Raw genomic sequence first — 26,583 nt, forward strand, 5'->3', positions numbered from 1 at the left:
AAACCAACATGTATGAATCCTGTTTCACGCCAGGTGCAGACGAGCAGCCTGAGTCTCACTAGCATTCAGTGTTGTGTGTTATCATGCAGGCTGCGTCCTCAGAGCGACACCACCCACTCCAGCCCTCTGCTAGACACAGACCCCTGTGCTCCCTGCTGCAGACTCCTCCTGTTTCATTTACTTCTTGAGCGTTTAGCCGATGCTTCAGCTTGGTGTGAGCAGTTCAAGGACACCTTACAAGGTTGCAGGATCGAATCATAACTTTCCATTTACAGGGCGGTCTCTTTAATGTGTGTCCACCTGCCTGCTTCATGTGGTGTTAAATCTTAGTGTAAGACTTTTATGAAAGATCAGCGATTAAACTATTCATAAGCCAAGCTGTTGTTCACAGTTACACCAGATGCCATGCAGCTGGGAGCAGAGGGTGAAATCTGTTTTGAAGAGGTTTATTTTTGGAGATGATAAAAAGAGCGAATCTCACAGGATGAGGATTTATTTGGACGACAGCCGTGCAAATGGACAAAGTAATGGAAAAAAAGAAAGTGGAGCAGCGTTGTGGGCCCTTCTTTGTAAAGCTTATTTAAAGTCAGTAATTACTTTCATTCACTAATTCATCAACCAAAATAAACAAGGCAGTGACCAACAAATCAATACTGTTCATTATGAATCAAGAATTAAGAATTGCATCTCTGCACCGACCAAGAAGAACCAGAAAACCAGCTGTTTATTGGAAGACAATCTTGGAAGGAAAAAATCAAACTGATAACACTGAATTATTGATTATTTGACATCATATACATCTTATTACACAAACAGTACTGGCTCTGTGGGCCACCAGCACATTCACAACCCATACACTTGTGCACTTCTCTGTCCCTGATCCCCTCCTCCTCTCAGAGCTTGAAGGTTCTATCTCTGTGTTCATTAAAGTGCTCCAGGCTCCAGACTCTACGTTGTGGCTTTCTGCAAGCGTTATGGCACTCAGCATGAAACAGAACAAATGAGCTCAGCTTAACTCAACTTTGTTCCCATGTGACTACAGTACTTATAATCATGCTACAAGATGTAAAGCTAAAGATGTACAGCAACTGTTGTTTTTAATGCTCTGAGTAAAAAACAATAAAACAGGAAAGGGACAAACGTGTCCGTCACATACAAAACCACGAGTCGGTCAGGTAGACCTCCACAGAGGGACTGTGGAGGTGCAGCAAAATAAGAGCGTCTCTAAGTATCAATTGTTAATGATTTTCTCTTCAGCATAAAGAAACACAACATTTCCTGATCAGTGCATATTCTAAAATTGTACAACCCCGATTCAAAAACAGTTGGGACGCTGTGTGAAATGTTCATAAAACCATATTTTAAAGTTATTGGATAGAAAAGCTGGAGAGAGACAAGAAATGTGGAGAGTAGAGATTCGGGGGAAGACTTGCAGGAAATGGTAGAGGTCGGGAATCAAACCTGCAACCGCTGCAACAAGGGGTGCGCTTAGACTGCAAGGCCAACGGTGCCCCATGAATACATGTTTAGATGGTTTGCAAATCATTAAAAGTATATATTTTAAAAAAGGACAAAGAAATTACATCAAATGTTGAATCTGAAAATGTTTTAAAGGTGACATATCACGCTTTTTTCATCAACATATATTGGTCTAAGAGGTCCCCAAAACATGTCTTTAAAGTTTATGCTCAAAAAAACACTTTGAAATCAGATTTTGGTCTGCCTGAAAAACACTCTTCTTCAGCCCTCCTCAGAACAGTCTGTTTTCTCTCTGACCACGCCCCCTCAGGAAGTGGGTGTGGCCTCGGCTCTCCGGCACGTTGATCTAATGTTTACATGTTGGCTGAATATACACGGCTGCTCAGAGATCACGTTACTTCAACCCTCTGAATCTGATCCAGAATCTGATCCTGATGGAGAGGCACCTGTAGCAGGACCTTTCTGAAGGATTGGTCACAGATTTAGTGTTTCTTGTTGTTTTATTTGTCAGCATGTCAACGTGTGTCTTGGTACACAGCTACGAACATGTAGCTATGTGGCTATGCTAACTAGCGCTAGCACTTTTCCATGATAAATAAAAATCATCCACTAGATCTTCAAATCTGCAGACGTGGGGAGTAAAACCGACCTTTGTGTTTATTAAGACAGCCTACAACTAGCATGCCTCCCTCCTAAGCTCCTTGTTAGCACACATGTGTGCAGGTAATGAAAAACGGAGGAGGGGTTGAGTTGTATTTTATACAGTCTATGGGCTGAACAAACTCCGATCTCTGACTTCCTGTTACAGACCGGATGGCGTTGTGACGTATGAAAAACACTGAAAACTGAAACGTCTCGTTTCAGCACACATTTACAGAAAGGTGGAGAAATCAGAACAGGGGCAGAATGGATTCTTTTCATTCTCGGGGGGTTTGTAGACAGGGACACATATTTCAGGTAGAGAACCATTTAAAAGTCAATTTTGCATGATATGTCACCTTTACAACAGTTGGGGCAGGGGCATGTTTACCATCGTGTTGCATCACCTCTTCTTTAACACTCCTGTCTCCTGGGTTCCTAAACGTTTACAAATTCTGGAGTTTTGAAAGTGAAATATAAGATTTCAGATGGGTAACAGTTTAGAGTCTCCTCTCTCTAATTTTTCATTCCATGATGCTCCAAATGTTTGTCAGGACTACAGGAGGCCAGTTTAGCACCTGGACTCTTCTTCTACAGAGCCATGCTGTTGTAGCACATGTAGAATGCGGTTTGGCATTGTCTTCCTCCAAGGTCTTCCATAAAAAAAACAGAAATCCAGTGACGTCTGGCCCAGGATCCTGCAGACAAGATCAAACCTAACAGTCATACTATATACTAAATTCAAATGCAGTATGCAGTATGCAGTACCTACTGCATACTGCATTCGTAGGTAGTATGTATCAGGCCATTTCGAAAACAGCCATTGTCTGGATGGCAGCATGTGTTGCTCCTAAACCTGAATATATTGTTCAGTGTTAATGGAGCCGTCCCAGATGTGTAAGCGACCTATGTCATGGTCACTTGTGCGTCCTAATACCATCAGGGATGCTCTCCTATGAACTGTGTGCTGACAACAACCTGAGTGTTCCTTTTCCTCTTAAGAGCAGAGGCGTCCAAGATTTCCAAAAAGAATGTCAGAGTTTAATTTGTCAATTTTAGTTTTTTGACATTGTCTCTTTTGTACAGAGATGTCTCTGGATTCTCTGAATCTTTGAATGATATGTACTGTAGATTTAGATGGGATCATTATTTTAAAATTGTATTGATTATATGCTCACCCAGTCTCTCACAGAAAGGTGATCATCTTCTCATCTCTGCTTCTTAAGGATTCAGTCTCTCTAGAATGTCCTTTTCATACCCAGCCTATTGAAGGTATTATGGTAATAACAGTATTGACAGTATTACTTGGAGATAATCTTCCAGGTGATTTATTTTAGCTATACTTTTTGTTGTCTTTGCACAATTTCAATGATTTTCAAATCCTCACTTTCTGTTTTCAGGAACATTTTTGCACAGCGTCCCAACGTTCTGTGAGTCGGGGTTGTATTTGATTCTTTCACTGAAACATAAAACCTGAACTGTAACGCTGAAACATTCTGAAGATGAGGACAGAAACCTTAATTTGTACCACATTAGACACAACACAGTTTTGACTTATCAAAGCTCCAGTTTTAAAACCTAAAACATGGAGAAGTGGCACACACATGAATCATGGCAACGGCACATCAACAGTTAGTCCTTTTGTGAAAGACAAACAGTCCTCATGCTGGAACTTGCATTATTTTGAATCCCTTAAAAACAAGAGTTTCCCACAAAACCTGTCTCACTGAGAAGTTCCCACCTCAGATCTCTCAGGAACCTTCTCCACCTCTTCTCGTGAATGTGAGGAGCCTCTGCTTCTTAAGTTGGCCAGGCTGAGATTAGGCAACATCTCTGGAAGCTGGCCTCTGCTGTCCTTGGTCCCAGTGAAGTCAATCCATTGACTATTGCTTGATGGTGTTCTTGATGGTCCACGTCTGACCGGAGCAGGGCTGCAGAACCAGCTGATAGCCGAATTCTTTATTAGCTGGCACCACCTCCAGGCAGCGTCCTGAGGCTCGGTTCACGAAAGATTTGTTCTGCAGGACACACAGGGAGGGGGGCTGGTTATTGTGTTATCAGGACTCTCTGTGCACCATGTGTGAATGTGACAGGATGTGACATGATGCAGGACAGAGGTGGACTCATGTTAGGCGTTAAAAATTAACCAAATTAACAAAACATGCAACAGTAATGTCCCTGAGCTGCATGATTCTTCTCCTGTGCTGTATGTCCCTGTTATTAAACACTTAACACCTTTCTTTCTTTCTACTTCTCACCTGACTGAAATTCCACGTCTTCTGCTTCTCGTCGGTCAACTCTTCACAGTTGAAAAGCCGAGGATAGGGGCTCATCTGATCGTCGACCACACATAGAGTGTCGTCCCCCGTGCTGCCCAGAGCGCCCAGAAACAGCTGACCCTCTCTGGTGTAACGTCCCAGCTGAGATGAAAGACAGAAGATGAAGACAAGTGTTGCTGCCCATGCATCCAGTCCTCACAGTCATTACATTACACTTTGGAAAATAAATTAGTTTTGACGTTTTTTTTTTTTAAAGTAGAGACAGTTGTGATGGTCCTGAGGTCAGCAGGCAGTTTGTTCCAAAGATAAGGACCACAGTAGCTGACGGCCTCTTCACCAGACTTTGATTTTACTCTGGGCATGGTTGAAAGTCTTCCACCTGCTGACCTAAGGATCCGGGTCGGGTTATACACTGTGAGCAAGTCAGACACGTACTAGGGAGCTGAACCATTGAGTGCTTTATGGACTAGTAATATGATTTTGAAAGTGATTCTGTATTGAACGGGGAGCCAATGAAGTTTTTTGAGAACCGGGCCTTGTATTAAAACAGAACAACAACCTGAGTGAGTCCTACCTCTAATCCAGAGGTGCTTCACTGTAACTGCACTTAAATATTCCTGTAAAAGCTCCCCTGACTCGTCAGTCTTATTGACTGATTCTTCAACTGTCCCCAGACCAACTGAGATCCTGAAGATAAGGTACCCAAAATCAGATGTCTGTGTTGAATGACGACACATCACATGCAAAGGAAAACTCTAAGACAGTGAATCGTCTCTATTTCCTTGTTCAGCTAGAAATGCTCTTACGTCTGACTCTCCAAAACCTGAAGCATTTTTAATTTCTGTCCATATTCTTAAATATCCAAGCACTTCATAATTTCAACACAGTTAAAAAATAACTTTTAAGTTTAACAGTCCCATTTTATGACTGTAATAAGCTCCTTCATGAATGCACCAGCTTAAATTGTGGCACCATAACATGAGCTGCAGTTTCCCACACTGTTCTGACAGCAGGACGACACGGCCAGCTTTAAATAATGCCTCTTAAAGCTCCTGTGAGGAGGTTTTAACAGGCTGTGAAATAGACTGAAGCTAATATCAATGCCTCTTAATGACCTACAACAGTGAACAAGACCATCAGCTACATGATCAACACATTCTATATCATAATTATCAATGCCTGAAACCACTGTGAGGGGGTAGGTGTAAGACTGGACGATTAACAGCCTCACTTTAACATTTTCAACAGTGAATACTCACAATGAGAGACATCTTTGATTTTCAAAACAAAACAATATGAGGTTCTTGTCACAAAATACTTCATCCTTCAATACTTCAAGATCTGTAAGGTGATGAGATGCACATCCCTGTCCACAGGGGGGCGCCAAAGTCAACCAAACTGCAAGTTCCTCACAGCAGCTTTAAAGTGCAGTGTTTACTCACGTTCATGTGTTCACACTTTGCCATGACATGAGAGGAGAAACATAAAGCCACTCTTTGATGCAAAGCAGCTCTTCACAATTGCAAAAGTTCACTCAAAACCTGCACATCATTATTAAAAACAGGGCTGAACTGTCTTCACATTGGGAAAGTGGCTCACATCATTTTGAACTGTGGAGGGAGCCGTCACTTGCAACACTTTGAAGCAGTTGCATGCAACAAAAAAATGAATCCCCTTAGACAGCTAACTCATGCATCTGAAGGTTGTCTCTTGTAAAAACATTCATGTTCAGAAAGTACCAAGAACTAAAGTTGTTTTCAGCCCTGCTAGTTCTTTTAGGATTGAACCACAGGAGTCCTGCCCCTTGCTCCCTGGAGCACCTGTTTACCTCGGTGAGATTAAGAGAGATGCCCCGTGGGCTGAGAGGTTCAGGAACTGTCCCCGGCTGACTCGGGACCTCAGCAGAAAAAATTGCAACACAGAAACATTTTGAGCCCGACAGCGAAAGTCTCTGCTAAGAGGATTACAGCTGAGCCCGTGTGGGAAACACAGCTGTAGATCAGAGCGACACTAATGAGTCGAGTGTGTTTAAGAGAGAGGAGAGAGACAGTGTGAGGGAGGCTCTCTGTGGACATCCCTTTGAGAGAGAGGTGTCCTTATTGTACCTGAGGATTCCACTCGTGGCAGGGGTGAAGGATGGCCGTGTGGTTCGTCTTCTCACCCTGGTCTACACACAGGTGGCTGGCTTTACTGCTGCGGATCTGAAATGAAAAAGGACCTTTGAAAAACATCCAGACTGGCACAGTTCAAGCTTTAATAATAACAAACACTACTCAGGTATGCTCTAAATATCTGTCCTTACAATGCATCTTTCACTCATCTGTTTTTTCTGGTTTCATCCATTTGTGCAAAAGCTCCACACCTTAACCCGAACAAGTTTGTCTTATTATTTACAGTTAGTAAAGAAGCGGACTCACCTGTCCATAGAACAGCGTGTTTGTGTACCTCCTCATCTCTGGGTAAACATTGTCAAGGTACCACTCAAACTTTTTACACTTCAGACTCTTCCTCAGTGCGACCCTCTCAGAGATGTCCCCGAAATCAATACCGTGGTTCTGCATGAGAGACATTTATACAAACATTACTGGGGAAAATGGGCTGCAGGACTTTTTGCAACAGTAACATCCCTCTCTCACCTCCATGGGGATGTTCCAGGCCTGGTAGACGTTGGACTTGTACTCGTCCAACCAGACCTCGGCCACTCGTAGAGCGTTGCGCCGCATTTGGGCGATGATGTCGTAGAAGTAGGGTTTCTTCCTCCGAGCCATGTGAGCCACTCTGGAGCAAGGCAGCACCTCCATACTGCCTCCACACAGCCAGGTCTGCAGGGGGGGGGGGGGCGGGAGATGGGGACACAGAAGGTAGTTTAATGATGCAAATGTTAAAAAGCAGAATACAGACACACACTCTTTCACTTCCTTAGCTAAGTGGATGCCTCCTTCTGCCTCAGTTTGGTGCATGGAAGGTACTGTAGTGTACAAAGGGTTTCATCAAAACTGAATGGTGTTTGATGAGTGGAAAGACCGAACCTTGCAGTTTATTTGCATCAGCACCAGTGATGGTGGCACTCAAAACAAACCTCCTTCTCATAACTTTATTGATGTAACATTAATAAAAAAGGTTAATACTCATCTTCCATTAAATAATCATCTTAATTCATGGTCTTGCTCTGCTTTAGATTCCTACTGGGAGAATATTTTTAATGTACTGTTGAAAGTAGCCGGAAAATCAGTTCAACCAAATGCTATGAAGGCACTGTTCAGTGTAACTCCACCCACAGCACCACTCTCTCCACGAGAAACCACCTTCATGGCCTTTGTCACTCTTTTAGCAAGATGCTTAATATTGCTTAAATGGAAATCCCTCACACCTCCTTCCCATATGTTGTGGATAAAGGACATCCTTCACTGAGAATCAGACACTAAGTGAGAGGCTCCCTGAGGGAGTTTCACAGGATGTGGGACTCGTTCTTTAAGTATCTGCAGGACCTGGACCTCTCTGTGATCCCTCATTAGGTGATTACCTATTTAAGAAATTTTCAAAAGTGATGTTGACGGCGGCTGACTGCCAATAACAATTTATATATTGAATTGTAATTATTTTTATTTTTATTTTTAATTATTTAATTTCATTTTTGTATTTATTTACTTACTTCATTATTTATTTACTTCTTTAATATTGCTATATATTCATACATATATTAATTTGTATACACTTCTCTATATCATTTCAATTTTAATATAATCTGTACTATTATTGTTGTTGTTGTTGTTGTTGTTGTGTCACTCTGTCTGTGTGCTGTCTTGATTTTGTGTTCACATTTAGCAAAATGTCAATAAATCTGTGAACATTTTTTTTTAAATCTTAATTTAGTTGTTTTGTTTATTCACTGTGTTCATGGAAACACTGAGGAAAGACACCATAAAGAAAGAGTAGCCTGCTTGCTTTTTAAAATTACTACTTCACAGTATAACTTATAAATATGAATACAAGCTTTTAAAAGGTTTAAGTATGAGGATGCTTAAATAGAATGAGGGTGACTGTCCGTAAGCACTGATTCCACACTCTGTATCACTTTGCAGGAACCTAAATAACATGTTTGCCATACTCCGGTTGTTCAAACATGCATTCAAAGCGTGCAGCAACATTACTCTTCCACCTCCCCGCTCTGTGTGACCTGTTTATCTCCGCTGCCCTGCAGTGAGCTGCACAGGATCTGTCCTCCTGGACTCTTAATGGGGCCTCATTTATCAGCGGTGACACTGTGGAGCTGTGGGCAGTGCTCCACTTTAACCTACGGAGGTAAAGAGGGAGCATGTTGGAGTGGAAACTGGGTGAAACTCAAACCTTGATGCCCAGCTCGATGTTCTCCCCTCCGTAGACCTCCATGCCTGAGTCCAGCAGGCCGAGCTCACCGAAGTACTCGTGGTTCACTACGAAGGAGCAGCCGATCATGGCCGGGGACCTGCAGAGAAAAGAACACCACAGTATAAAGACTTTAGACTTTAGGCTTTAGACTAGCAACACAGCTCCTGGTTCAAGCTCTTGTAATGTCACGCATTGACTACTGCAACTCTCTACTGGCAGGCCTCCCTGCATGCACAGTCAAACCTCTGCAAATGATCCAGAACGCAGCAGCACATCTGGTCTTCAACCAGCCTAAGACAGCTCATGTCACTCCCCTGCTCATCTCACTACACTGGCTTCCAGTTGCAGCTCGCATCAGATACAAAACTCTAATCATGACTTACAAAGCAGTAACCAAAACTGCTCCAGTTTACCTGGAACCCCTCATCCAGGTTTACTGCCCTTCTCGCCCGCTACGCTCAGCCTCTGAAAAGCACCTAGTGCTTCCAGCACACAAGGCCTCAAAATCACTAGCTGGACTCTTCTCTTCTGTTGCCCCTAAATGGTGGAATGAATTGGCCAACTCCATTCAATCTGCAGAGTCCCTCTCTACTTTCAAAAGACAGCTAAAGACCCAGCTCTTTAGGAAGCACTATGCACTTAGCTGGACTGTTCTCCACTGTTGTCCCCAGTGGCAGATCATGTCTTCCAGCTACGATTGACTCGCACTGTCCTGCTCTACTCTGGGAATCTGTGTTCAGGTCTTGAGTGACCCAGCACTTGGTACTTTGGTCATTATTGTGGGCATGGTAATTGTTGATGATGATAATGGAAGGTCTTAAATGGTTTGGTTGCTTCATTGTAGATGTTCCTTATTTACTTTGTGCATTGCCTTTACACTGCTTGGCAGTACCTGCACCCAAATTGACTTGAAGCACTTTGTTACTCTTACTGATCTTGTTTCCTCTTGTCTAGATCTTTGCTTGTGTTGTTCTTGTTCTCATATGTACGTCGCTTTGGATAAAAGCGTCTGCTAAATGACATTGTAACATTGTAACATTGTAACTTTATTGTCCCCTTGGTGAAATTATTTTCCACAGCACCTTCCTGCATTTCAACAGACATACTGTAGACAAACATATAACATCCACTGTAGGCTCAACAAACAAACTGTCCACCAAGACATCAACACTCAGACAGAGTTGTGTGATTCAGCGAGGCCTTTTGTTCAGGCTTGCTATAACAGCAGGGATCAGGCTCTTGCCGAGGCGAGCCCTTCTGCACCTCAGAGCTCTGTACCTGCGTCCTGAGGGGAGTGGGATGAAGTAGATGTTAAGTGGATGTGTGATGTCCTGTTTTGAGGTTGCGATGCGTGTGATGGCCCTGTGGTTCAAGTCTGTGAGGTTTGGTGTGGGGAGACGGATTATTTTAGAAGCTGTGGTGGTTATGCGTGTGAGTTTGGCCTCTCACTGATCATCTGTACGTTTAGTGTGAGTCTATCTGCATGCATATTTTGTTACACAGCTTAAACTGTATTCATGCAGGTCCTCAGTGAGTCAGTCTGTGAGTTCAAATTTGTTTTATATTTCTTCTTTTTCTATTTTAAAGATATATTTTTGGGCTTTTTTCGCCTTTATTGGATAGGATAGCTGAGAGAAAGGAAGTGTGGGGGAAGACATGCAGTAGATGGTTCACCGTCTGAGAGTCGAACCGGTGACCTCTAGGATGAGGACTATAGCCTCTATACGTGGGACGCTTGGACTGCTAGGCCACCAGCGCCCCTTCTTTTTCTATTCTTAAACATTTATTTCACAAGTTTTAATTTTAATCACCCCTCATAATAAAAACAAAATAATTATGATGATGAAAATTGGATTGAAAAGCTCTGTACTCTTCTATTTCTGTGATGAAATGTGGCGCTGAATCAGCACACTCTCTTATCTGCTCTAATATTTTCTCACTCCTTCCAGGAGTTTTTCCTCAAAGACTTTAGATACATTTATTTTTATTTATTTAACCAGATGAGTCCCATTGAGATCAAGACCTCCTTTACAAGGGCGACCTGGCCAAGAGGTCAGCAGCACACGTCAAAATAAATAACACAACTCAACAACATGGAGCATATATACAGACAGTATGTAGAAGAAATCAATAATACTTTAAAAGTGCAACTAATTTTTAAGTAAAGTGCAATTTGTGATTACAAAAGAGCATTTAAAAACACAGGCACTGTTCTGGGGTCTGTCTTTCATTTAAGATGGACCCAAAGGCGTCAAGTGAGATAAGTTCTGACAGATTCAAGTCCTTCTGGAGTTTATTCCAAGCAGTAGGACTAGCAAAACTGAACACTCTCTTACCAAACTCTGTCCCAACACACATTTGTAAAGTGCCGCAGGAGTGCAAGGCATAGTGGCTTTCTGAAATAAAGCTTTTTTTGTTTTAGTGCATGCAAAAACACAGCAATAGATCCAAACAGAATAACACAGATGAGTATGTGTGCTTGTATATGCATTCTGGTGTTGTTTCTGAACAGCTTCTTTAAGCAGGTATTTGTGTGAGTGACGTTCTCTCACCTGATGGGGGCTGACTCGTCCCCCTCCTCGTGCCACTCTTTGGGCGGGGGGATGTACATGCACCACAGCTCCCAGTTGTAGCCGTGTCCAGAGTTCCTGAAGGGCTCCAGCTCCAGCGTGTCATATTTGATGTTGTCGATGGAGGGCAGAACTATCCTCTTGTGGTCCTCTTTTATCCGGGCAAGAACCGGCTCGGCCCTGACCGGGAGCGTGAACACAGAGGCATGAACACACGGCACAGATTTCTACTCTCTCGCCCACTTCTGTCAGTGACAGAGCCCCCCTCAAGTTGTTCCCACTTTGTTGCTCATTCCGTTTGATTGAGCTCAGTGCAGCTCTGGAGGGCATGTCTGTTTATGCAGAGTAAGCTGGGGTGTGATCGTTCTCTAAAGTACACACTGAGCTGGAAAAGAGAATGGAGACCTACAAAAGGCAGGAGTGGGATAACATAAAAATGTTGTTTATGTTTCATCACTCAAAAGGAATCCTTCAAACGTAGATATGAAAGACTTCTGTGCATCTCCTGTTTGTGCTTGTTGTATTGTTTGTTTGTATTTGAGCTTTATGTCTTATGGTATCTTTAATCCTAATTCCACCGGCTCTTTCCTTCTCCCTCTCTGCTTATCTGAAAACTTCTCAGGTGTGAAATTGCTTTGTGTGTGTTCATTCTGTGCTACCTTTGTCCTCTCCTTGCAATGACTCTGTAAAGCTCTGCTGTTAGCGTCCTATAAGAGGAGTACTCACAGCCTGTTAGTGTTAAAACTGTTATCAGGATTTGTATTTTAATGCCTCTAACAACACTCGGTTAGTAAGAGCAGGTGTCAGAACTCATTCCATCCACATGACTAACTCACCAGAACGGGGTGAACTCCACATGGGCGTCAAAAAACCCCGTCATCTCTGCAGAAGCGACCTTCCAGCCCTCGATCCTGGCTCGGATGAGTCCCTCTCTCTTCTGGTTTCTGACGATCTTCACCAGGCCGGGATAACGCTTGTTCACATACTCCTCCAGCGGTCCCTTCAGCTGCTCTGTGTGATGTAAGAACAGGTGATGTCAGAGGGACTGCATCCATCGCCCGGATCTTTAAAGAGCAACACGCATCAGTAACAGTAAGTGAGGAAGTTAATTTGGGTCTGTAAGTGAATTTGAGATTGGAAGATTGAGTTTCGTGAGGAAATGATCTCCGGTGTGTGTGTGTCTAATTGGCACTGACTAACATCAGGGTCGGATCTCAAAGCTCTAATATGATATTTCCTCAATCTTCAGTCCTCGGCTGGACCGTAAGTAGTTAAACAACTAACATGCTGATCAGAAGAGGGGATCAAGGAGAGAGGATCGAGGGTCGAGGGGTGAGGATCGAGGAGAGATGATCGAGGAGAGAGGATCGAGGATCGAGGAGAGAGGATCGAGGAGAGAGGGTCGAGGAGAGAGGATCGAGGAGAGGGGATCGAGGAGAGAGGATCGAGGAGTGAGGATCGAGGAGTGAGGATAGAGGAGTGAGGATAGAGGAGAGAGGATCGAGGAGAGAGGATCGAGGAGAAAAGGATAGAGGAGTGAGGATCGAGGAGTGAGGATCGAGGAGTGAGGATAGAGGAGTGAGGATCGAGGAGTGAGGATCGAGGAGAGAGGATCGAGGAGTGAGGATCGAGGACTGAGGACTGAGGAGAGAGGGTCGAGGAGTGAGGACTGAGGAGAGAGGATCGAGGAGTGAGGATCGAGGAGTGAGGAGAGAGGAGTGAGGAGAGAGGATCGAGGAGTGAGGATCGAGGAGAGAGGATAGAAGAGTGAGGATCGAGGAGAGAGGATCGAGGAGTGAGGATCGAGGAGAGAGGATCGAGGAGAGAGGATCGAGGAATGAGGATCGAGGAGAGAGGATCAAGGAGAGAGGATCAAGGAGAGAGGAGAGAGGATCGAGGAGTGAGGATCGAGGAGAGGATCGAGGAGAGAGGATCGAGGAGAGAGGATCAAGGAGAGAGGATCAAGGAGAGAGGATCAAGGAGAGAGGAGAGAGGATCGAGGAGTGAGGATCGAGGAGAGAGGATCGAGGAGAGAGGATCGAGGAGAGAGGATCGAGGAGAGAGGACTGAGGACTGAGGAGAGAGGATTGAGGAGAGAGGATCAAGGAGAGAGGATCGAGGAGTGAGGAAAGGAGAGAGGATCGAGGAGTGAGGACTGAGGAGAGAGGATCGAGGAGAGAGGATCGAGGAGTGAGGATCAAGGATCGAGGATCCAGGAGAGAGGATCGAGGACTGAGGATCGAGGAGAGAGGATCGAGGAGAGAGGATCGAGGAGTGAGGATCGAGGACTGAGGATCGAGGAGAGAGGATCGAGGAGAGAGGATCGAGGAGAGAGGATCGAGGAGAGAGGATAGAGGAGTGAGGATCGAGGAAAGAGGATGGAGGAGAGAGGAGTGAGGATGGAGGAGTGAGGAGAGAGGAGTGAGGATAGAGGAGAGAGGATAGAGGAGAGAGGATAGAGGAGAGAGGAGTGAGGAGAGAGGAGAGAGGAGAGAGGATCGAGGAGAGAGGATCGAGGAGAGAGGATTGAGGAGTGAGGATGGAGGAGAGAGGAGAGAGGAGAGAGGAGTGAGGAGAGAGGATCGAGGAGAGAGGATCGAGGAGAGAGGAGGGAAATCGTAGGAGTGAAAACCAAGGATGCTTGAGAACAGCCTTCATGGACGTTTTAAGAGACTGACCCCATAACAAAGACTGTTTAGAAACCAATGTGCCCTTCTGATCGGTTTCAAGGCACTCCTTAGGGACTGTTTTAAGGCCCCAGATCCTCGTAGCCTGAGTCCTGAGTCACAACAAGCCCCAGACGAATGCAATACTTCCTGCTTCAGTGACATTTGTTGAACTCTTCAGTGCACTCTGCTTTCAGAAAGAGTTTTTCTAATAATGAAAACAAGTACTTAAGCCTCAGTGAGTGGGCATGGAGCAGTGCAACAGACAAATGCTTTATTGTTTTTGGTCTTTTTATAAGATTTACAGGAAATAAGGGGAACAGAATAAGGTCAGCCTTATCCCTTAAATCCTTTATCTCAAATCTCTCTTCCCATATCCTCCTCATTTGTCTGTTCCTCCCTTCTGTCGGACTACTCTCTCTCTCTCCTCTGTCGGATCTCATTTCTCTTAAAGCCTCTATGTCTCTCATCCTTCCCCTCGCTCTCTTTTCCTTCATAGCCTTGTAAGCTGTTTCTACCTCTCCCTTCGTTCTCGCTTTGTCTTTCTATTCCAAAACCCTTCAGGCCTCTTCATTTAGTTTCATCCCCTTTTACACAGTTTTCCTCCCTCACCATCACCCCATCCTTCATCTCTCTGCAGCTTTACCATCCTCTTCGCTCTGCCCCCTCATCCCCTCATTTCTCTCTTTCTCTTTATCCCACTAAGTCCAGTTTCGTAGGCGTGCCTAATACATAAGACAGAGACATCTCTTCCTGTAACATCCAATTGTGGCGATCCAGCTTTTCTTGCTACACCATCAGTCACCTCTGAAAAGGCTTTTTCAGAGAGAGGCTGATCACACAGTGAGACCATCAAAGACATTTAAGAAGTTTGATGCCTTTGTCTCATAAAAAAACTTCCTACTCCTAAACATCTCTTTAAATGTTGCACATATTCAATCTAACCGCCTTCTCTTCCAGTCCATTGGCTAACTAAGAAAGCAGCAGCTGGCTGAAGCGTCATATTGACCATACAGACAAGACATCAAATGCATTCATCTCCCACCTTGAAGTATCCCACCGTAAAGATTATTTTGTGATTGCTTCATTTTTCACATTATTCTGACAGAACAACCTTGTAGAAAAATATAACAATCAAAATAAAACTCAAGGAGACTTTAGAAACATTTCAAACTCTGAGCAGCTTCAAGGTAGTAGGCTATGTGTGCTTAATAATACTAATTATTATATTTAGAATATTTGATTAATCAGGGCCTGTGTAGTGGCAGATTGATGTATTATGTAGTTGATGTGATTTAACTTTGGGGTGTTATAATTTAATTTTGTTTATAATATGATTGAATTACAATAAAAATAATCATAATAATGATTGTATTAACCCTCCTGTTACCCTCAAAGTTACTAACATCTCTTATCCTTGGGGTCAATTGGACCCCAGCAATTTAAACCTCCAGAAACTGATTGTTACCCAGGTTTATGTGTCAGGTACTTTATGATTCTTTGTTGACTACCTAAATAGTCCTTTAACTTAAATATATTTTAAGCATAAACACAATTTAAGGCATTTAGAAGGACTTTTTTTGTAAAACAGAACATCAAACTGCTGCAAGTTTGTCATGCTCTCATCGGTCCTGCCTTGTTTCTATGTTATGAACACGTATGACACAGGACATTTAATATCTTTAGAGACATGGAGGCTGGAAATATTATATCTCAATCTAAAGGTTGGCGGTTTGATCCAAGCTCCTGCAGTCACATAGGGAAGTGTCCTTGGTTATAGTGACTTCAATATCATCCAAAACAACCAAAACAATGTGTGTAAAATGTTGATATTTCTTATTTTACACACAGCTAAAACAGCCTGGGGTCAAATTGACCCCAAGGAACACCGGTGTATAATTTTTTTTTTACAGGAAATTGGAACATATCAACATTTTAATTTTATGTTTTCCCAGTTGTCCCCATTAAATTAGGAAAAGTCATGAAATATGAAGCCAAAAAAAGGATGTTAGTCATTCATTTAGAGATGATAAACATTGAATGGGGTCCAATTGACCCCAAGGATAATAGGAGGGTTAATAGAGCACTTTTCAAGAAACGGGTTTCCAAAGTGTTTTACATTGGCAGCAAAATAAAACAATCACACATGCCAAGATAAACAAATAAAGCATATGTTAAAATAAATAAAATTCCTTTTTGTTTTAAAACAATAAAGCGACCCTTTAGTACAAATGGAGTGACGCCCATGAGCTTGCAGTCAGGCACCTCCGGCTTCACAACTCACACACTTAACGCGTGCCATTCTTCACGAGGATCTAGCAAACATGTCCCTTCAATGTGGCAAATATTTGAGCAGCAATACCGGCCTCTCCCTCTGCTCTGTTATTCCCAACACTGCACTCATAGTCTCAGCCCCACCACCTCCCAGCATCCACCTGCAGCTTCCAGCTTCTGAGGGGGGTTTAAAATATCAACTCATCACTCCTTGAATTTCAGCATGCAGACAACAAACACACAAACACATTCTGCTGCAAAACAAAACATTTCAAAGCATAACAAACAAAAGATGTCTGACTGAACGAAGGAATAACAGAACACCTTTATAGTGCATCTACAAACTTCAGACTGCATGTCTCTTTTAAAACATCACCAACATTAAGAGATACAGATACTGAATAAATGCTTCAACATCGGTTTATTCTCCATCTCATCATTGTTGGACTATTAATAAAGCCCAGAGGCCTGCTGGGAGCTTTCTTTAGGATATCACTTTTAACTTTAGATCCAAAAACTTCAAATCAAACTAATTTAGAACTGGGAAATAGAAATCTGTCATCTCTACTCACCGTCATCACTTTTGTCGTCCACCAGGATGATTTCCTTGAGCAAGTGAGCCGGCGTGTGATTGACAGCTGAGTGGACCGAGCGTAGGAGCACTGACAGGGCCTCGTTCACGAAGATGAAGATGAGGGAGATCTGGGGGAGGTCTCTCGGGTAGCTGACCTTTGTGCATCTACACACAGAGACACGAAAACACGGCACACCATCTGTAAAATGAAACTCGCCTGTGAAGCCTTCAGAGCTTGCATGCTTTCACTCATTCTATAACAAGACCAAAGTGCCTCCGTGGAGCTGCTGATATCTTGTTTGATGAGGCTGAAAGGCTGAGTATGAAAAGGTTTGTTTGTAAATGAACATTTTAAAAAGATTGATGCTTTTTTAAGCAGCTGTGGTTGTTAGACGATTGTCAATAAGGTTGTTATTTTTAATTTCCCCTCTTTCATATTTTATACTTAAAACACAATGATGGAATATTCTTTGGATGTGTTAATTAAAGCGATGTTTTATTCAGTGATACAGAGACATGATTACTTTGAATAAAGGGACTTTGAGCTGTTGGAAAGGCTCTCTGACTGAGACCAAGCAGCAGTGATCAGTCTGAGGGGCATCTTTTAAAGAAGGGTGAACTTCTATGTGTAAAAATCAAACTATTCTGATACCTGTTTTGATACCACAGCAACAAAGACTGTCAAATTAACAGATACAGTATCTTACAAAAGTGAGTACACCCCTCACATTTCTTCTAAAGATGATGCACAAGAAAAGCTGCAAACAATCTGCTAAAGACAGCAGACTAAGGACATGGATTACTGGAACCATGTCTTGAGGTCTGATGAGACCAAGATAAACTTATTTGGTTCAGATGGTGTCAAGCGTATGTGGCAGCGCCCAGGTGAGGACCACAAAGACAAGTGTGTCTTGCCTACAGTCAAGCATGGTGGTGGGAGTGTCATGGTCTGGGTCTGCATGGGTCCTGCCGGCACTGGGGAGCTACAGTTCATGAATGCCAACATGTACTGTGACATACTGAAGCAGAGCATGATCCCCTCCCTTCAAAAACTGGGCCGCAGGGCAGTACTCCAACATGATAACGACCCCAAACACACCTCCAAGACGGCCACTGCCTTGCTCAAGAAGCTGAGGGTGAAGGTGATGGAGTGGCCAAGCATGTCTCCAGACCTAAACCCTATTGAGCATCTGTGGGGCATCCTTAGATGGAAGGTGGAGGAGCGCAAGATCTCTTACATCCACCAGCTCCATGATGTCGTCATGGAGGAGTGGAAGAGGATTCCAGTGGGAACCTGTGAAGCTCTGGTGAACTCCATGCCCAAGAGGGTTAAGGCAGTGCTGGAAAATAATGGTGGCCACACAAAATATTGACACTTTGGGTCCAATTTGGACATTTTCACTTAGGGGTGTACTCACTTTTGTTGTCGGTGGTTTAGACATTAATGGCTGTGTTGAGTTATTTTGAGGGGACAGTAAATTTACACTGTTATACAAGCTGTACACTGACTACTTTACATTGTATCAAAGTGTCATTTCCTCAGTGTTGTCCCATGAAAAGATATAATTAAATATGTGCAGAAATGTGAGTGGTGTACTCATTTTTGTGAGGTACTGTATGCATGTGCAGTATATGTAAAAGTGCAATCTTATTCAAGGGGTATGCACAGAAACCCTTGCTGAAAATGATCCCAGTGACATACAGAATATACTTCATGAACATTATGCATGAGGTGAGAGGTAGTACTGCAGTGGTGACAGGAAGAGGGAAGAACAGCCGGAGGCAGGGATGGTGCACATGAGCATAACCGGTAACAGGAGTGCAAAGCAGATAGCATAGAGCACTGTGAATGATCGGAGGTGTGAAGTGGGAAGCTGTCACATTACAAGTACAGCTTCATTCACTCATCTAAATGTGACTGTAAGAGAGTCAGCTGCTGGTTCCTCTTTTGGCATTTCTCTAAAGTACTTTTCTCTTTACTAATATATGTTTCAATAATAACAAATTGCAAAGAGCCAAAAACCAAAGACTTTGAAGTTGCACTGTGTGGAAGTTCGGTTTGGACACAGAAAAGTCACATCCCTGGAAAGACAGTAAGCAGATTAACACTTCATCCCCCAAACTACCATGTTCCTGTGGTGCACTTCTCCTGGCTGACATTTAATCTTTATTCCTGTCCCCTCTCGCTCTTTCCTGCTCCTGCCTGCAGCTCTGCAGCTTTAAGAGACCTGAAGTCAAACATAGCAGACTCCTCTGACTCCAGCTTGCACACTGCTACTGCTAAGCCTGAAAATATCACACCCCAACACGCTTCACACGCCACTTTGATCCCGCCAACATAAAAGACCCCCCAGTGACAAATAAGAGCGCTGTGTGCTGACGTCTCCTCAGCCTTCACCACACACACACACATGTGCATACACAAGTACTTGCAAACCTAATGGTAGTCCAAAGACCGCCTCTGATTGTTTTTATGCGTGTGTGTGCGTGTGTGTGTGTGCATGTGTGTGTGTGTGTGTGTGGGTGGGGGGAATCAGAAACTAGCACTCTCGTTTCTCACTCAGGGGTCTTTTATGTGGGTGTGCTACTTTTTAAATAACAACAACAACAACAAAAAATTAAAAGAATTGTCATATTCAAAATAAAGCATGACACCAAATCAGTATCCCTGTGTCCTGATTTGTAACATCACAAAATCCTTGCCCTTACACTCACTGCGAACACATGTGGAACATATATGCCGCTAAATGTGCAGAGGTTTACACTCTTACAGCCCCAGACTGTTTTAACTCCTGTTTAAAAATTAATAGTTATGTTTAAGTAATAGGAAAATCCTTTATGCACAGATATATCATCTTGAAGGAAATGTCCCTTAAATATGTATTTGCACTGTGTTCAGTTGTAGCTATTACAGTTTCTCATTCACAGAGAAAAGGGACACTTTCCCCATAAAGAATGAATCATTTAAATCCATGCAAACAGCACCAGGTGCACCCTTATATTGTTTGTTCTGCAGTGCAGTTTCTCTTTGGGCGTTGCTTTGTGTATTAGACTAAAACACCTATTTACTCAGATTGATGGGGTGCAGAAGCTACGCAGTCCAGGACCGCAGAGTTTACACACTTTAAAATAAATTCCCAGGGAAAGGAAAGCACCCATAAAAAACACAACCGTGAATACATAAAGTCTGTGGGAAATTATCCTCAACTAAAACAAATGTTGTACTCCTGTTTTCATATGATCTGGTGTGACCATTCTCTGATTTACGATCAGTTTTGAATGACGGACGATTTGTGCTGACTGAATAAAACAGCTGATGACAAGCAGCTAATGCAAGTGGGATTTCAATTTTCTGCCTAAAGTACCAGGATGCTCTATTGAAATAACTCATCATTTGTGAGATACATTATTATTATTTAATTTATAGATTTTTCTTCAAAGTTTGTTGGATGTACTTCTATTATTATTATAACAAAAATGCATTTATTTACTTCTTTATTTATTTTCATTGATTTATTAGCATTTGTATTTAATCATGTATTTTTATTTATTAGAATTTGTATTTATTTATTCATTTTTTTAATTTATTAGTATTTGTATTTAATTGTGTATTTTTATTTATTTATTACTATTTATATTTATTCATTCATCTTTATTTATTTACTTTTATTTTTGGATTTAATCATCTATTTTTATTTATTAGTATTTGTATTTATTTATTCATTTTTATTTACTTATTATTATTTTATTTATTCATTCATTTTTATTTATTTATTAGTATTTGTATTTATTCATTCATTTTTTTCTATTTATTTATTTATTTATTTATGTATTACTGTCAGAAGATGGGCTTTGTTTTGTGTTGGCTGAGTCTAATAAAAATGTTAAATAACAACAACTAATCAGCTCCTCTCAGGTTCATCAGGACAACACACAGACAGCACTAAATGTTATGGAAAGCTTTGAGAACTACACACCAAAGTTCATCCATCTCTGTTGTATTGGGCTGAGGCATGTCTGATCACAAACCAGAAGTTAAAGCTACATACTCGTGGTGATGAAAAGGTGAGTCATTCTTGTAAACCAACTCTAAAAGTAAAAACAAATGTAATCCTCCAGACATGAACTCACTTGCTGGGCCTGAAGTCTGGTGTGGTGCGATCCAGAGAGACTTTGTCGCTGAGGTACGCGTTGTAGCCGTACTTCTCGATCAAGTTATTAGCGATGCTCTCCTCGGATGGAGACAATGTGGCGGGCAAGCCGCCTTCACCTCGACCCCCGAAGCCCTCGATCAGGCCCAGAGATTTGGACAGACCTGGAGGGAAAGATGAGACACCAGACTACATGTCAGGATCCTTTAATCTGGCTGAGTCACTGTGAAAAAGGCTGATATCAGGGTTGCCTGCACTCACTGGGGGTCAGTACTTCTTGTGCATATTTCTGCAAGCTGCTATTAAAGCTTTGAGGTTTTAAGGATACAAAAAGCTTCTTTGAGCGTGAGTCGGTTTGTTTGTAGACTGCAGAGTGGCAAACCTCTGCAAGCATCCTGCTCTAGTATCCTAGTCTAGTATCCTGCTCAAGTATCCTGAAGTAGGACAAGTGCACATTTATGTCAGCAAACTTCCAGCTGTAGAGGAATAAACCACAAAGCCACTTCAACAAATACTGATTTTTCTCTCCATAAAGCAATTGTTCTGTTTAGAGCTAATTTGCTAAAAAGGCACTTGTTCTTATCAAAGGCACTGAGCGCCAAAAAGTCAAACAGCACTCACTTTTCCATCTTCAGATTCCTTTGGGGGGAAATTAGGCAAACATGTTGCAACAGTTTGAATGTTACACTGCTCTTTACCGTTTAGCTGCCTGTACACCACGTCCTCCAGTGAGCTGAGCCTCTTCAGCAGCACCTCATGGCTGATGTTGGGCCCCTGTGCCATCCTGTTGCCCCGGGGCCTCCTCTCGTCAGCCGGGGCCTCGCGACCGGCGGCTTGGTGACTGTGTGTGTTGCACCTGGCCCAGAACGTAATGAACCCAGCAACCGCAATCACATTCAGCACCAGTGAGACCCTCCATCTTCTCAGCAGAAAAGCCATTAAGAGTCCGGGCTCCAGGTGGTGGCAGGTCAGGAGGGAGAATGAGGAGGAGGGGAGGGGGAGCCTGGAGGATGGGGATGTGTCACAGATTCAGGGCTCCCTTTGTCTGCGATGCTCTGAAACCTGCAAGGATGTTTAAGCAACCTGGTCAAGTTTGGTAGAAGAGAGGACAACCAAAATGTCACTGCAGATTACACTACAGCTTATTTAGAGACATTCCTCCTGAGCAAACATGGGACACTGTTTGATGTCCGTTAGGAAGGCTGAGGCAACAAGGCCAGACCGGACAGCACTCTCACCACCTGACAGAAAAGTAAATAAAGAGGGTGTAGTGAAGTGTAGAAACTAAAACTAAAGTGTGCCTCTCTTAACGCAGACAAACGCCAACATCTGTCTCATCCTTCCTCAGGCTGAACATGTTTTGAGCTTGAGGATCACATCCTCCATAATAATTAAAGCTCCTGTCAGGAACTTCTGCTTTGTGTTGATTTTGGCGCCCCCTGTAGACAAGCAGTAGACTACCTCTAATCTGTCAGCTGAGTTAAAGGGATATTTCAGTTTTGTTGAAGTGGGGTTGTATGAGTTTTAAAGGTGACATATCATGCAAAATGGACTTTTTAATGGTTCTCTACCTGAAATATGTGTCCCTGTCTACAATCCTCACGAAAATGAAAAGAATCCATTCTGCCCCTGTTCTGATTTCTCCACCTTTCTGTAAATGTGTGTGAAACCAGCCGTTTCAGTTTTCAGTGTTTTTCATACGTCACAACGCCATCCGGTCTGTAACAGGAAGTCAGAGCTCAGAGCTTGTTCAGCCCATAGACTGTATAAAATACAACTCAACCCCTCCTCTGTTTTTCATTCCCTGCACACATGTGTGCTAACAAGGAGCTTAGGAGGGAGGCATGCTAGTTGTAGGCTGTCTTAATAAACACAAAGGTCGGTTTGACTCCCCACGTCTGCAGATTTGAAGATCTAGTGGATGATTTTTATTTATCATGGATAAGTGCTAGCGCTAGTTAGCATAGCCACATAGCTACATGTTCTTAGCTGTGTACCAAGACACACGTCGACATACTGATAAATAAAACAACAAGAAACACTAAATCTGTGACCAATGGTTCAGAAAGGTCCTGCTGCAGGCGCCTCTCCATCAGGATCAGATTCTGGATCAGATTCAGAGGGTTGAAGTAATGCGGGTCTGTGAGCAGCCGACATGTAAACATTAGATCAACGTGCTGGACAACAGAGGCCACATCCACTTCCTGAGGGGGCGTGGTCAGAGAGCTCATTCTCATTTAAAGGCACAGACACAGAAAACAGCCTGTTCTGAGCAGGGCTGAAAAAGAGGGGTTTACAGGCAGACCAAAATCTGATTTCAAAGTGTTTTTTTGAGCAATAAACTATAAAGACATGTTTTGGGGACCTCTTAGACCAATATATATTGATGAAAAAAGCGTAATATGTCACCTTTAAATCACTAGTTTCTGCAGACCAGGTCATTTCTGCCACATAATTTAGCTCATTTTGAAAGACTCAGACTCGAGCACTCACTTCGGTTTAGGTGAACACTTTAGTGCACTTCACTTTGCACTATTTGTGGCCCCTACAATTTCTAGTGATTTAAAACACATACAACCCCACTTCAAAAAAACTGAAATATCCCTTTAATGTGCAACAATGAGTCTAACACATCACCATCCATGAATCTTTGCAGAGGTTAAAGTCAAGTAGAAATGAGCCGGGTGCTCCTGTGGGAACATTTCCTAACCTTACAAAACTTTAAAATAATCAATCCCCTCTCTGGTTCTCTCTTTTAAGGCTCTTAAGCATTTGTACTGATTTCAGTGTTTTTCATAATTAACTCAGAAGTCCTCACAGGAGCTTTAAACTGTGAGGACATCTGTCTCCTCATCCCTCCCTTGCGTCTCACACTGAAGAGGAATGCGTGCAAAACAAATTAATAATAAAAAGAATCAATGCACATACTCAGGATTCACCTCCTGTGCGTCCGGTTTACCTTTCTGTTCTTCGAAAGCCTGATCCCACATCTTCCTCCAGCCATTAGTCGTTGAATAATTCACCCTGGGATGAGGAGGCTGCACGGAGGGAGAGATGCTGCAGACTCCAGTGAAGGTGCAGATGCTCCGGGATCGCAGCAGCAGCAGCAGCAACAAAGAAATGCTTCCTGATCTCTCGGATTCCCCTCACATGTTCTCCCCTCATACACCACATACCAACGCTTTCCTGTTTGGCAGCACACCCCTCTTGTTTGTTGGCTTGTTATTTCCTCTATTTCTTCTTATAACCCACACAACCCTTGGAGAGGGTGCAGGGAAAAACGTGGACTGGATCCCGCGACTATACAGCAGATATGGGGGGGTCGGATGGGGAGGTGGGTGGAGTGTCGACAGACTCCTAAATTTCACATTGGTTCATCATCCTCAGCTGTACTGTCTTTATTTCTTGTCTCTATTAAACTGAAAGGATGTGTAATGAATGTGTTGGAGGGGATCACAGTGGGGTGATGAGAAACATTAAATACCCTTCAAATAAAATGCCATCACCCCTAAAACATACAGTTCATTTATATAATTCCATCTCTTCTCTTCTCCTCCTCAAAGGGAGAAATCACATGAATGCATCTGCAGAGAAAACCTGCACAGACCCCCTGCGGTGTGCTGCACCCAGAGGGGAGATTTGTTTTCAGAGGAATGAATGAATTTATGGAATTATACCAAAACTAATATAAAAGTGATATAGGTACACCACATATAAAATTATATACAACAAACATAATCAGCAAGTGAAAGCACCTTTTCATATTTTATTGAATAAGACATTTTAATTTGAATAATCATGCAAGGATTGATAATTAGTGGCCCTGCACACAGGCACTCTCTGTGGACCCCTATGCACTCATGGCCCTTCATTGCAGGGGCGTGTCCAGAACTTTTTGACCGAGGTGGCCCAATTAAGGCTCTCACATAGGCAGGGGTGGCAAGTGCATTTACAAATAAATAACATTTACCCTTCTTCACAACCTACATTCATTAAAGTATTACACAGTTATATTCATTTTGACTTAAAAAAAAAACCAAACATGACAAAGTGGCATAAATCTTCTAAGCTTAATTCTTTAAGGACTTACAAAAGACGTTTTTTTAAAGCTGCTGTGAGGAACTTTTAGCTTGTATTGATTCTGGCGCCCCCTTGTGTACAAAGTGATACCTCTTATCTCTTGTCCTGTACATGCAAAATAATTGTCTTAAGACAATAACCTCATCCTGTTGTCTTTTAACATTTAGACTTATCTTACAATGTGATTATTTGCAATGAAAACTGAGATGTCAATCATCTGTTCTGACACCTACCCCCGCAGAGCAGTTTTAGACATTAAAATGACAACAGAGAAGATATCAGTGTTGTTGTAGATGGTCTTGTTTGCTTTTGAGGGTCATAAAGAGGCATCAGCATCAGTTTCAGTCTGTTTCTCAGCCAGTTAAAAACTCCTAATAGTGCCTTTAAAGTCACATCTGAAGGCACTAATAAAGAAATCTACTCTCAGCCTTTGAACTCATCCCAAATTATAGATTTTAACAGAAACCCCACCTCTGACAAGGCAAACAGCCAATCATAGTTTAGGATTCTGGGGTGGCCTCTGGAGTGGCTAATTGGATTTCAAGGGGTGGACATGCCAGTGGCCCCATGCACTAAGTCTCTTCTTCCCTTCAGTCCTACAAGAGAGCAAAAGAAGGCATTTTGAAACATAGTAAGGTAAAGATTGTATAATTTAATGCAGAAATATGTGGCTATGATAGTCAGAAACCTAAAAAAAATGGCATCTCCTGGGACGCATGATAAGTATGATCCTCCATGTGTCGAGTTTTTACCATCAAAAACATCAATCAGGACACATTTTGCAAACAACAAACAAATCTTCAAAGTGCATTACATTTTTTAAAATTATTTATTATTTTATTCTATTTTATTGCTTTGGTTATTTTTCGTAACATTTTAATTAACTCCTCAATGTCTTATTTATTAAATTATATTATTATTATTTAATTATGATTAGATTATTTTTATTGTGCTTACTCTTTTTGCCTACTTTTGTTTTTTAGGAGGTTTCTGTTGAGGGTCTAGTGGTGTGTTTGTAAGTTCTACCAGCACCCTAAGTGTTCCTCTCTAGTCTAATTTGACTATATGGATATTTGTGTCTATATTCACAATTGTGTCTCTGATAATAATGAATATATATCCATGAAAATCCAATGACAATATATTCAAAGTGTATTACATCACTGAAAAGAAAAATGCATGTGGCCCTCTCTAGTTTGTCCGTTCTGTGCTGCTGCAGAAACATGGCGGTGCAAGATGGCAGCCTCCGTGGAAGGGGATCTCCTCCTTATGTAGATATAAAGACTCATTAAAGTTCACAAAAACAAAATGATTTTTATACTCAGGTGATTATTCACTAATTTAAAAATATATACCAAGTCTGCTCTGATAAATGCTTGTTATACACACTGCACCTTTAATATGTGTGAAGCTGTTCTTTCCACCAGAGGCTGGGATTGTGAACCAAGAGCCCCCTGTGGTTTCCCATTTATGACATTTCTATGACGAGCTTTCTGAATCTGT

At 42.4% G+C, this 26,583-nt stretch overlaps 1 protein-coding gene across 1 annotated transcript; it reads right to left on the reverse strand.

Moving 5' to 3' along the window:
• Positions 1-477: 477 nt before the first annotated feature.
• On the reverse strand, positions 478-24,292 carry galnt17 (polypeptide N-acetylgalactosaminyltransferase 17). The gene is made up of 12 exons (XM_034701175.1): positions 23,960-24,292; positions 21,699-22,062; positions 20,981-21,164; positions 16,848-17,014; positions 12,172-12,346; positions 11,318-11,515; positions 8,745-8,862; positions 7,034-7,219; positions 6,815-6,952; positions 6,503-6,598; positions 4,377-4,538; positions 478-4,136 (listed from the first exon to the last, which is right to left on the reverse strand). Exons 2-12 carry the CDS (start codon positions 21,937-21,939, stop codon positions 4,002-4,004), a joined length of 1,800 nt encoding a protein of 599 aa, XP_034557066.1. The 5' UTR covers positions 21,940-22,062; positions 23,960-24,292; the 3' UTR covers positions 478-4,001.
• Between the last annotated feature and the right edge of the window lie 2,291 nt (positions 24,293-26,583).

Source organism: Notolabrus celidotus, chromosome 14 (assembly GCF_009762535.1).
Source record: "Notolabrus celidotus isolate fNotCel1 chromosome 14, fNotCel1.pri, whole genome shotgun sequence".
Taxonomy (NCBI): domain Eukaryota; kingdom Metazoa; phylum Chordata; class Actinopteri; order Labriformes; family Labridae; genus Notolabrus; species Notolabrus celidotus.